General features: G+C 35.0%; 1 protein-coding gene across 1 annotated transcript in view; it reads left to right on the top strand.

The window, feature by feature from the left end:
* The window catches only part of Ktn1 (kinectin 1 (kinesin receptor)), a 79,078-nt gene that overhangs the window by 55,071 nt on the left and 11,709 nt on the right, over positions 1–12,298 (top strand). The window contains exons 31-36 of the mRNA XM_013012212.1: positions 303–393; positions 2,330–2,416; positions 5,562–5,651; positions 10,273–10,353; positions 10,826–10,915; positions 11,039–11,131. Coding sequence (XP_012867666.1) covers positions 303–393; positions 2,330–2,416; positions 5,562–5,651; positions 10,273–10,353; positions 10,826–10,915; positions 11,039–11,131 — 532 coding nt within the window. The remainder of the gene's footprint in view (positions 1–302; positions 394–2,329; positions 2,417–5,561; positions 5,652–10,272; positions 10,354–10,825; positions 10,916–11,038; positions 11,132–12,298) is intronic.

Here is a 12,298-nt window from a genome sequence, read left to right as displayed (position 1 = left end):
AGATTTTCCTTTAGCACAAACCTAAGCATGCTGTATATATTTGCACAGATTTATTTAAAAATAATTTCTAAAATTAAGAATTCATAGGATAAGGTTCCCATGATATCCTATAGCTAAGCTCTCAAGTTAGTACATTTTTCAAACCTCATTTACTTACTGCTTTTATTGTCAGCTTACTGTTTTTATTTTGTAGTAACAAATATTGATATATAGGTATTTAAGTTATTTACCCAATGTCTAAATTGTATAATGGTTAATCTAAAATTGTTGATTGCCTAAAAAAAATTTACATTCTCATTTAGGATTTCAGAGAGAGAAAATGAAATAATTGGGCTCCAGAATGAGTTAACGTCCTTGAAGAATGCTGTTGAACACCAGAGAAAGAAAAACAATGTAAGGAAATCTTTATTGGAATGAAACTTTGCATAAGTGGTGAACGATGAGATGCTCATGAATCTATTTGTACTTTAGATGTTTTAAATCTTTATAAGAAATTACTATTGATTTATTATGTTGGGGAGTACTATTAACTGTTTAATTGATGAGAAGTTCAAATTTTATGCTTAGAATATCATGATATTCATTATTAATTTGGAATATCATTTAATTTGGGATGTATTTTATATTTTGGAATATCATTGTAGTTGTAATTATTGCATTTTTAAAATTCTTTTAAATTAAAAATGCAGTTGACTTTGTTCAGCTCATACTTGGAAGAATAATTCTTCAAACTTAGCCTTTTAAAATTAGAGGTCTTTCTTATTTAATAAGGTAGCCTTTCTGTAGACTAAAAATAATGCCAATATTCAAACTTAACATGCTCCCTAATCAAATTCTCAAGCCTTCTGAAACTTGCCTTTTAAAACTGAGATTCAGTCTGCTGGAGACCTTAGATTGTTTATTCTTACATTTATACTAAAATAGGAACATTCTCTAGTGCTTTTATTGAACAGATAATTGTAAATATAGATAAATTTTATAAATTCACTTTGCTAGATGATAACCTACAGGTAGAGACTAGCCATTCTTGCTAGAGAAGAAATTTTTGTACACAAAGTGATTATTAAGTCATAAGCAAGACTAAACATTGTTGAAATCTAAGGGGATATTGATATTAAATGGATATATAGTTTGTAAGGTAAGTTAGATTTTTCTGTGTTTGTGTTAAATTGTTAATTTAACAAATTGGAATTTCCTGTACCCCTGAGTTTGTAAAAATTAGGCATGTGAATTGACCTTAGTGTGTTGTGTAATATTAACAGCATTGCTTGATCAAAAAACTGAGGTGAACTTGCCAATATACTACTAATATTTGTATTTTATTGTTGGGATTCTGAGATAAAGAGTACATGATACACTAGCAGCAACAGCAGCAGCAGCACTGATGGCCTTGAAGCATGTGGAAAGAGCCAGCAGGGTGCAGTGTCAGTACATTCTAGTTCTGCCACTCATTTGCTGTTTACAGTTGGCCAGATTTTTTAAATCTTCAGCAGTGGTTTCCTTATCTATAAAATGAGGAAATAACTCATAAATTGCAAGGATTAATGAGGATTTATGAATGCCAAGTACTGTATTTGGCACCTAAGTATTTAATAAAGTGATTAATGGCTTTGTTTAGATTCCTACTTCTGACATAAGACTGAACTGTAGTAAACTATTTTTGTGTACATTTGCTAATGAATTGCTGTTAAAATTTAGATCTTTCAGAGCTGTTTTTACAGACGTTTGCTTTTTGTAAAGAGACTTTTTTATGGTTTCCCAGCTTTCTCTTTTGCCTCAGTCAACAGCTTATATTGTTCGTGTCAGGTTATTTTGTAGTATACATACCATGCCAAGAAAGAAAGAACACAGTGAGTTACTATATCATTCCTAGATAGATTGGAAATATGTTAATTTTGTTAAAACAGAGTTAGAGGAAAAAAATACTGTAGTGTACTGTCTCCTAAAAGATGTTGAGCCTTGTTTTAAAATCACATGGAAGTTTTTTGTAGTACTTACATGTTGTTCTGTTCTTATCCTCTACTGTTTGGTATACTTGTAGTCTTGATTTGTGTCTTTATTTTGTGTGCTTTTTTCTTTGTCACATGTGCATAGTAATATTTTAAAAGCTGGCGTATTAGGTGTGTATACTAAAAAAATGAAAAGTAGGCCTCTTTTCTCATTCAAATTTCTAAACACTTTTTTATTTTTTGCTAATATACATATTTTCCCATTGAAGTAATTTTGCAGTAACCGGCATTTAAATGCAGTGCAAAAATACTGATGAAATAAAAAGCAAAAATCTTTCAATAATAGATAAACTGAAATCATTCTTTCTAAAAATGATTAGGACCTTCGGGAGAAAAACTGGGAAGCAATGGAAGCATTGGCATCAACTGAAAAATTGCTGCAGGACAAAGTGAACAAGACTTCCAAGGTTGTAATGCTAACTCCTAGAAGCAATCCACTGAACAGAGAAAATCTGCAGCTTCTCTTAAAATCAGACTAAAGCATTGAATTTTACTGCAATTTAAATATAAAATCTCCTTATCATCCACATTTATCATCTCTGTCCTCTATGCTTTTTTCATCTATTCCTTGAGGCTTTAATTTTCAGCATGCTATTTTTTTGTTGGGAATGACCTCATCATTAGATATTTGGTAAACTGGAGAGTCTCAGAAGACCTAGGCTATAAATGCAAGCCTTTGTTAGGCAGTGTGCTGATTGGAGTAGTTAAGAGAACTTTGATGAAAACCCCAAAACCTGACTGAATTAGCAAACATATTTACAAACCTGTCATGATTTGTGATGTGTAGTGAACTAGGTTTCTGTGACACACCAAGAAGACTTAGGCAAGGTGGAAAATGATAAAAGTCTTAAGTAGCACAAGAAAGGGATTAGTTCTTAGTGTGTTACTGGGGATAGTTCCTTAGAAGAAGGGAGTTAACTTGGATTTTTAAGTATGATGCTAGTATCATATTTGGTACGGAATATTAGTGTGAAGTAATATTCTTTAGAAAGAGTACTTCAGTACTCCTGAACTATTCCTTTGTCTTCAAAACAATGAAGGACATTCTCCTTGAGCTTAAGTTGTCTATTGTATATAAAGAATTATAATGGAGAAATCAACTGTAAGAATTACATAATACAAATCTAAATATTGTAGATGGGCTAATGAAGGGACCTATATTACTTCCTTCAGCATTATGAGAGTGTTTTGTGTGGCAAGGTAATCTGTTGCAATTTTAAATACGAGTCTTAAGGATATTTGGAAGATTGCTTGGTAGAATGTAGTTTTGTAAACTTTGTTACATTTATATTTGCGGTTTTATTTTCTTTAGTGGATTTATATTTACCTAAAATCTTATTCATCTGTTTAATTTCCACTAAAACTTAAATGAGATAGCTGGTATATAATAGAGAAATTTAGTCAGAGAATAGAAGAATCTAGTTCAGGTAAGATGTTTGCTTCATTATGAGGGATTACGATAGTAATAGTGATTTCTATCAGAAGAGGGCTCTAGTATGATTTTTGCTTGCCTCTACCTTTGTTTTATCTTAAGTTACCTTTTGCTTTTGTTTTGTTAGACTGGATAGCTAGGAACTACTGATCATATCATTAATACAGAAGTGATAATGCCATCCACCAAAGGCATTTTTGCATATTATTCCTAAAGAAAGCTACAATTTATGTTCATGATGGCTTCTTGCATAGCTAATTATCTACAGAGAATGGCATTTTCTGTTGGAACAGAATGTAGACAGGTTTTACATAACATAGGGAATAAAGTGATATTGATTGTCCCAGTGCCACAAGTTGTGTTGTAAGAACTAATTAGAAAATTTTAGTGTAAAACACTAGAAATACAGGTCAATAGACTGAAGTATGACGGAGACTGGAATACTTACTGCCTTTCCAGGGTTATTTATTTTTATTAATTTTTTTCTTTTTGAGACAGGATAAAATACAGCTGTCACTTAAATGAAGATTGTTAAAGGGAAATTATGCCATTCCAATATTAAACCTTTTTTCCAGATATTTAAGTGGAACAGAAATTGCTGTCTACAATCAAACTATTCTTGTCAAATGAAAAATTTTCAGCCAATATTGTTAATAAAGAGTAAAAGTAACTTGTCATCTTTGTGGCTCTGGATTATAATTTAGAGACGTAATTTTTTTTTCTTTGTAAGTTTTAAGAACATATCTGTTCGCTGTCTTTTTTATTGCTTTAGCAGTGATCAAAGTTATCTCTTGTTTCTGAAAAAGCAGTTATTTTCTTTGAATGAAAATATTTTTATTATGTAGTTTATGTATATTCCTAAAGTTGAGCAAACTTTACTGAATCATTGAAAATACCTAAGTAAAACACCTATTCTGAAATATTGCCAATAATCCTTAATAAAGTAACCGCTTTCTGTGTGTAGAGGACATGGTAAAATCTCTAGCTCTGCTGTGTTTAGCTTTAGATTTCCATGTGATTAAATTTTCTGAAATTGAATTGTGTCTATCTGAAGTCAGTAATATATTTCAAAAACATCTGAATGGTATGGGAAAGACATGGCTGAGATGTTGCTAGCTTGCTTGTCTTGCCACTTGTTGAAGTCCCTGGACATTATTATGAGATGGTTTTATTGGCTTGGTTTAGATGTGCATTTTTAAAAATTGTCTTTCTTTTTATACTAAACACCATTTGTAGAGAAATTTAAACATAATTTGGGTGGCGGATGACAGTGGCACTGTGATGAAATTATTTACCCTATTTTGACAAACGATTATTTTGAGTGTATAATTGATACCCATTACAGTTGAATTCATAATCAGCAAATTTAGACTTAAACCATATACAGGTGTCAGATTAATCTTTTTGATGCTTGATGTTAGTAAAATAATATGACATTAGTTTTTCCTTGTTTTCTTCCATTTCTACCACCTATCAAACTTTGATGGTACTTTTGTATAGTATAAATAGATTCATCTAACCTTGAATATGGAAATATGTGGTTTACCATTCTTAGGACATTATAGTCTATTGATGATGTATTTTTTGATGCAGATTTTTAGAAAATTACCATACATTAGTTAAGAGGACTTACATTAGAGTTTTCATTGTAATACTTTTACTCATTTGATTCTTTTTTAAATTAGAGATTTACTAGCCAGTAAGCCTCAGTTATGTTGCCCAGATATATATTTCTTTGTTAGACAGTTGATATTGTTTTATTGATATTGTAGGAGGTGGAGAGTGTATGTGTAGGAGGGTGCTGGGGGGGGAGAGAATATAAATGAACGAATTGTTCCTCTAGTGACAAATTACTTGATTTCTGATGCCAAGGAAAATGTCCATATTGTTAGACATTATTTTGGCTTAATTAATAGTATTATTTTTTAGAATGCTTTAGAGACTGCAGATTTTTTTATGGAAATATTTTTAGTGGTTTAAAATGGGAAAATTGTCATTTGTTAGTATTGAAATAATTTTTCACTGACATTTTCTTCCTCTAGAGGTTAAAATATTGTAGTTTTTTTCTTTTATCAATTCTGTAATCTTCTAATTTTTATTTGGTGTGTCTTCTGCTTTAGGAAAGTCAACAACATATACAGTCTGTTGAATTGGAGGCTAAAGAAGTTCTCAGAAAATTATTTCCAAAAGTATCTGTGCCTTCTAATTTGGTAAGACTAACTTATTATTAACCTGACATTGTTCAAAAAAGTTGTAAATGCACAGCATTTGCACTTAGTCTGCACTTGGTTTTGATTATATATTGATTCCTTAATCTATCCCATTATTAATCCAGGGTAGTTAGAAATAAAAACTTAGTTCACAGCTCATTTGTATTTATTTACATGAAACTTTTATTCTGTTGAGTAAGATTTCTGAGCTTTATTAACACTATAGTTGGGAAAGCGTTTCTGAATAGTCAGTGAAGTTAGTCATATTCCCAATGGCTTTGTTCAATGTAGAACTTAATTTTAAGTGATTACGTCTCAGTTTTAGCAACAATTTATTTCTTATGTATTTGATACTATGAACCAGGCTCTTTACATTTCAGAACTCAAGATTTTGGTCATCTATTAAATTCTTCAAGCAAAAGTCTTGAAGATAATAGAGAACAACTTTATTTACTTAAGGTTGAACATGTTTTAAGTGGGAAAGAAAAGTGGCTTTGGTTCAGAAAAATTAATACAGTAGTATTTGAGAGCAGAGAAGGCCAGTGAGTGTGCATGTGAGTTTCCTAAAACGGTGGGGTAGGTCTTTTTCTATTTGAATAGAAAGTTGTATGTTTTCCAAGGTATTGAGACTAGAATACTGAGTCTAGTTCTCCATTCCAGCAATGATCACTACATGCCTTGAATTAATACATAATCTATTTTGTCTCCCATACCACACTGCTCTATATTACTTTGAAGAAATTCAAGCCTCAGAACATTTCATTTGTAAATATTTCAGTATATTCCTAAAAATAATAATTCCTTTCTTAAAATATTGCTAAAGACATCCTACATTTCATATATTTAGTCAATGTATTCCTCTAGTTACCATAAAATTTTATTTTGTAATTAAATAATAATTCATAGTTATCTACCCACCTACCCACCCACCCACTCACCCAACCTGGGTACTGAGGCTTGAACTCAGAGCCTGGGTGCTGTCCATTAGCTTTTTCATTCAAGGCTTGCATTCTGCCACTTAAGCCACTGCTCCACATCTGGGATTTTGGTAATTAGTTGGAGGATTTGATCTGGCTTTGAACCAAAATGTTCAGATCTCAGCCTCCTCAGTAGCTAAGATCACTCGTGTGAGCCACTTGCACCTGACTTGTTATATTTTATTTCCCTCACGACCAGGATATGTTCAACATGTAACTTATGTAAGATGTCTTTTTTTTGGGGGGGGGGTCGGTCATGGGGCCTGAACTCTGGGCCCTGTCCTTCAGCTCAAGGCTAGTGCTCTACCACTTGAGCCAGAGTGCCACTTCTGGCTTTTTTCTTTTTGCTTATGTGGTGCTGAGGAATCGAACCGAGGGCCTCATGCATGCAAGGCAAGCACTCTACCATTGAGCCACCTTCCCAGCCCCGATGTCTTTTTTTTTTTACTCCACTAGTTCCCCTCTGTCTTCGACTCTGTCTCTCTCTTTAAAATTTTTAAATCTAGTGGATTCTCACTCAGTTCCTTAAGTTTAGACTTAGCTGACTATATCCCAGATGGCAGCGTGTTCCTCTGTTCTTTGTTTATCTCATAAATGGATAGGAGAGACTATCTGGTACAGGGTATTTTGAGATGAGATGGGACATGACTACTTCATGGGCAGTGTTGTCACCTCCAACATGAGGTCTGTAATGTTGCTTTGTCTATCTTTGGCTTATTTAGACTGGTTGTTGAGTCCTTTTAACATAAAACTACTAACCTTTTATAACTTCTGTGCTTTATGGTGTAACATGATGCTCTTGATTTATTGTATTCATTTCCTGCCCAAGTATGGACTTACCTTTTTCTTAAAGGAGCCCTAGCTTCTATAGTGTGAAAGCTAGAGGTAGTGTAAGTCACCTTAAGCTTGTTCTCTGTGTAGTCTGAGTTTAGGTTCTTCCTGTCTTGGATTACATTTGCATACAGTCTACTTTTAATTCAAGTATGGAACACAAATTCTTCTCTTCATTGTAACTGTTGAAGATACAATCAGGCTTGACCAGTTTTGAAAATTACTATAGTTGAATTGATGAAATGTCTTGTTTTGAGTAGCCCGGAAATCAGGCTGCTGTAAAAATATTTTTTTTTTCTTATATGGTGTGATCCGTTTTAGCTTCTACTGTGTATATTATTAATGGGTTTATTTATTTATTTATTTTTCCCTCTGTGCCTGGAGCTTAAATTCTGGGCTTGGGCACTGCCCTTTAGCTCCTTTTTGCTTAAGGCTAGTGCACTACCAGTTGAGCCACAGCACCACTTGCAGCTTTTTCTGATTAATTGGGAGATAAGAGTCTCAAGGCTTTTCCTGCTTGAGCTGGCTTCGAATCATGATCCTCAGATCTCAACCTCCTGAGAAGCTAGGATTATAGGCATGAGCAACTGGTTAGCTGTATCTTATGAGCCCAACTGAATTAGTCATTGGTAGTTTCTGGTTTTCAAAAATTGTGCAGAGCCAGGGGCCTGTGGCTCACGCCTATAATCCTAGCTACTCAGGAGTCGGAGATCTGAGGATCACGGTTCAAAGCCAGCCTGGGCAGGAAAGTCTGTGAGACTCTTATCTCAAATAAAACCACTAGAAAACCGGAAGTGGCGCTATGGCTCAAGCGGCGCTGTGGCTCAAGCGGTAGAGCACTCGCCTTGAGCTGAAGAGCGCAGGGACAGCACCTAAGCCCAGCCCAGAGTTCAAGCCCCACCACTGACCCAAAAAAAAAATTGTTCAGGTTATGAACAATAAAATATTTCTTTTAATATTACAAATCACCCCTGACCCTTTTTTTGAACTCCTCAGCCTCTCTTTCCTCAGCCTCTTGAGTGCTAAGATTACAAGTGTGTATCACTTGTGTCCAGGCCAAATCTATTTTTTTTCCTTCTTTGTGGGGAGGAGGTTGATAGTACACTAACCATACTGCTATCCTTGTCTGCATTTAGGTTATTTTTCATGTAGAAACTTGCTTCTTTCCTGGGCTGGCTTGTACCTTCTTTCTCGGACTTAACACCTCCCACCATAGCTGAGACACACATTACCATACTCACATTTTTTATTGAGATGTGAGATGTGGTCTTAATCCTGCCTAAGCTGACCTAAACCACAGTCTTGATCTCTGTTGCCCAGAAGCAAATAATAACTATAATATATACATTGTTCATGTCAGTTAACCTATCAGCACAAATATTTGTCGTATTTAGGCAAATAATTGTATTCATTTGCCTTATTATTGTGTGGGGTTTTGTTGTTGTTGTTGGTCCTGGTGGTGGTGCTAGTACTGGGCCTTGAACCCAGGGCCTGGACACTGGCACTAAACTTTTTTCACTCAAGGCTGGTACTTTACCACTTAAGCCACAGTTCTACTTCCAGCTTTTTGGTAGTTAATTGTAGCTAAGAGTCTTACAGAGCCTGGGCTGGCTTGGGACAGAGATCCTGGGGTCTTAGCTTCCTGAGTAGCTAGGATTATAGGCATGAGCCACCTATGCCTGCTTATTATGATTTTAAATACTTGGATCATACTTTTTAAAGAATTGGTGGTACTGTAGTTTGAACTTGCTTATATACAAGTGTTTTACCCCTTCAGCCACACACTTTTTTGCTTCAGTTATTTTTCAGATAAGGGTTTCCAGCCTTTTGCCTGGGGCCAGTGTTGGATTGTGTTTCTTTTCTCCCTTGTAGCTTAGGTGATAGGTATGCCTTGGTCCTCACAGTCTCTTGTCACTGGAATATCATGGATTTATACACATGAGCCTCAAGCTATATTCCTTTACTGACTGAAGCATTTTCAGGAATTCTTGGAGCATTTTCAGAAAATTTGAAATTCTCTGAACAGAATGTCTTCAGTTGGATTTTCATTTTTTGAATTTGAAATACTTAGTTTTAAAGAGAAGTTTTACTTTTAAAAACAATTTTGAAAAAGTATTTATTTTGGCTTTTTTGTCTTTTAAATTTGGCTAATGTAAGTGTTCAAAACTAGGTTTGAGCCCAGGGCCCCTACCCTTGAGTTCAGAATTCATTTGTAAATATTCTTGGTCTAGATAAATAAGACTTTATTTTGATGGTGTCACATAAGCATGCTTTTAGTATTTATTTTTTATTTTTATTATTGCAAGGTGATATATAGAGGGATTATAGTTACATAAGTCAGATCATGACTACATTTCTTTCTGAACAATTTCACCCCTTCCCTTGTTCAAGTATTCCTCCCCCCACCCCTCCCTTTTTTTTTTTTTGCCAGTCCTAGGGCTTGCACTAGGGCCTGGGCACTGTCCCTAAGCCTCTGGGTGCTCAAGGCTACCACTCTACCACTTGAATTATAGCTCCCCTTCCAGCTTTTTCTGAGTAGTTTATTGGAGATAAGAGTTTCACAGCCTTTCCTTCCTCCTGAGTAATTAGGATTACAGGTGTGAACCACCAGCTGCCTGTCAGTCTAGTATTTAGTTTTTAGGCTGGATTGCATTCAGTTTATAAAAGTTATATTCTTCAAGTTTTTAAGTGTGATAGTGTTGTTTATGTAAGTTTCTTTTCTAATTTTTTAATATGGTTATTTGAATGTTGATTTGTTTTAGACTTTTGTTTTTTAGAAATTGGTGATTTTGAGTTTTTTTTCTGCCCCACAGAGTTACAGTGAATGGTTACATGGATTTGAAAAGAAGGCAAAAGAATGTATAGCTGGAACTTCAGGTTCAGAGGAGTTTAAGGTTAGTTCAAGAAGTGAACTGTCTATATTTTAACCAATTTGAATTGTGAACTTTGGAATGGTAATGGATATATTATTAGTAGGCTAATGATGTTTTGAAGAAAGTGTATGAAGCTTGTTTCATTTTAGCAATTTAGATTTTAGCAATAATGTTACAGGTCTTCTGACATGTGATATGGGTATAAAGCTAATATTTCCCTTTCTCTAAATCTGTGTCTTAATCATTTAATATTTTAATTATCCTGCCTAAGTTTAAAGTAAAAATCAATTGTAGATAGAATCTCACTCATTTAAATAGTACTGTCAGTAAACAATAAATGATCAAAATTGACTTCATTATTACTTGGAAAGATTGAAATTTAATGTTTTGTTATAGATAATTTGAAGTTATAATGCAACATTAAGTGAAGAAACAAATTTAAAGCACAAAAAAACTGGTAAAAATTAGAGATTTTTCTTTATTTCATTTTCAGGTTCTAGAGCACAAATTGAAAGAAGCAGACGAAATGCATACATTGTTACAGCTAGAATGTGAAAAATATAAATCCGTCCTTGCAGAAACAGTAGGAAATGATTTTTAATCTACATCTTTATTTTTAAATTAGCAACTTATTCCTTTTTGTCCCAAGTAGTTTTTTTGGCATTAGAATGTGAATTTCTCAAAACAGCTATACTTTCATCTGTAGGAAGGAATTTTACAGAAGCTGCAAAGAAGTGTTGAACAAGAAGAAAATAAATGGAAGGTGAAGGTTGATGAATCACAGAAGACTATTAAGCAGGTATTTTGTGAAGTGCTTATAGCACCTCTCAAATGTGAGGCCTGGGCCAGCTGAATCAGTGTCACCTAGGAATGTATGAGGTATACCCCAGACTTACTGATTTGAAACATATCCGCCATCTGTGGTTCAGTGATCCTTCCCGGTATTTTGATGCCCATCACATTTGAAAATCATTAGTTTAGAGCTGGGTGCCAATGGCACATTCCTGTAATCCTAGCATCTCAGGAAGCTGAGATCTGAGGATCAAGGTTTGAAGCCAGCCATAGCAGGAAAATTCCATGAAACTCTTACCTCCAGTTAACCACTAAAAAGCCAGAAGTGGTGCTGTGGCTCAAGGAGTAGAATGCTATCTTTGAGCCAAAAAGCTCAGGTACAGCATCCAGGCCCTGAGTTCAAGCCTCAGGATCAACACACACAAAAAGAAATCATAGCTTTTAAAGTATATCCAAAAAGCAATGATGGAGAATCTGAAGGATTTGAAAATTATAGACCTTGGGGGCTGGGAAGGTGGCTCAGTGGTAGAGCACTTGCCTTGCATGCTCAAGGCCCTGGGTTCGATTCCTCAGCACCACATAAGCAAAAAGAAAAAGGCCGGAAGTGGCGCTGTGGCTCAAGTAGTAGAGCGCTAGCTTTGAGCTGAAGAGCTGAGGGACAGTGCCCAGGCCCAGAGTTCAGGCCCCATGACCGGACCCAAAAAAAAAAAAAGAAAATTATAGAACTGCTGTGTGATAATGCAAGGTGGAACATTCTGTCATAGTTTTAAAGTACTGCTATTTGATCCATGATATGTAGTCAAGAAAAATTACCATTCACTTTGATTTTTCTTCTCATTTATGTGGGTGAGGTAGTGTTACCTGTTACTTATTGGGCTAGTATGTATAGGCTATATGTCACTAATGATACTCTGTTTGTTTAGTTTTTTTTGGGGGGGGGTCCAGTTGTGGGGCCTAAACTTTGGGCCTGGGCACTGTCCCTCAGCTCTTAAGCTCAAGGCTAGCGCTCTACCACTTTAGCCACAGCGCCACTTCTGGCTTTTTTCTTTTTGCTTATGTGGTGCTGAGGAATCGAACCCAGGGCCTCAGGCAAGCAAGGCAAGCGCTCTACCACTGAGCCAACTTCCCAGCCCCCTGGGGAGAAATATTTTAATGTTACATAATGATACATACT

This window comes from Dipodomys ordii, unplaced genomic scaffold (assembly GCF_000151885.1).
Source record: "Dipodomys ordii isolate 6190 unplaced genomic scaffold, Dord_2.0 Scaffold16, whole genome shotgun sequence".
In the NCBI taxonomy this organism is placed as follows: domain Eukaryota; kingdom Metazoa; phylum Chordata; class Mammalia; order Rodentia; family Heteromyidae; genus Dipodomys; species Dipodomys ordii.
This window is presented reverse-complemented; position numbering and strand designations above follow the sequence as displayed.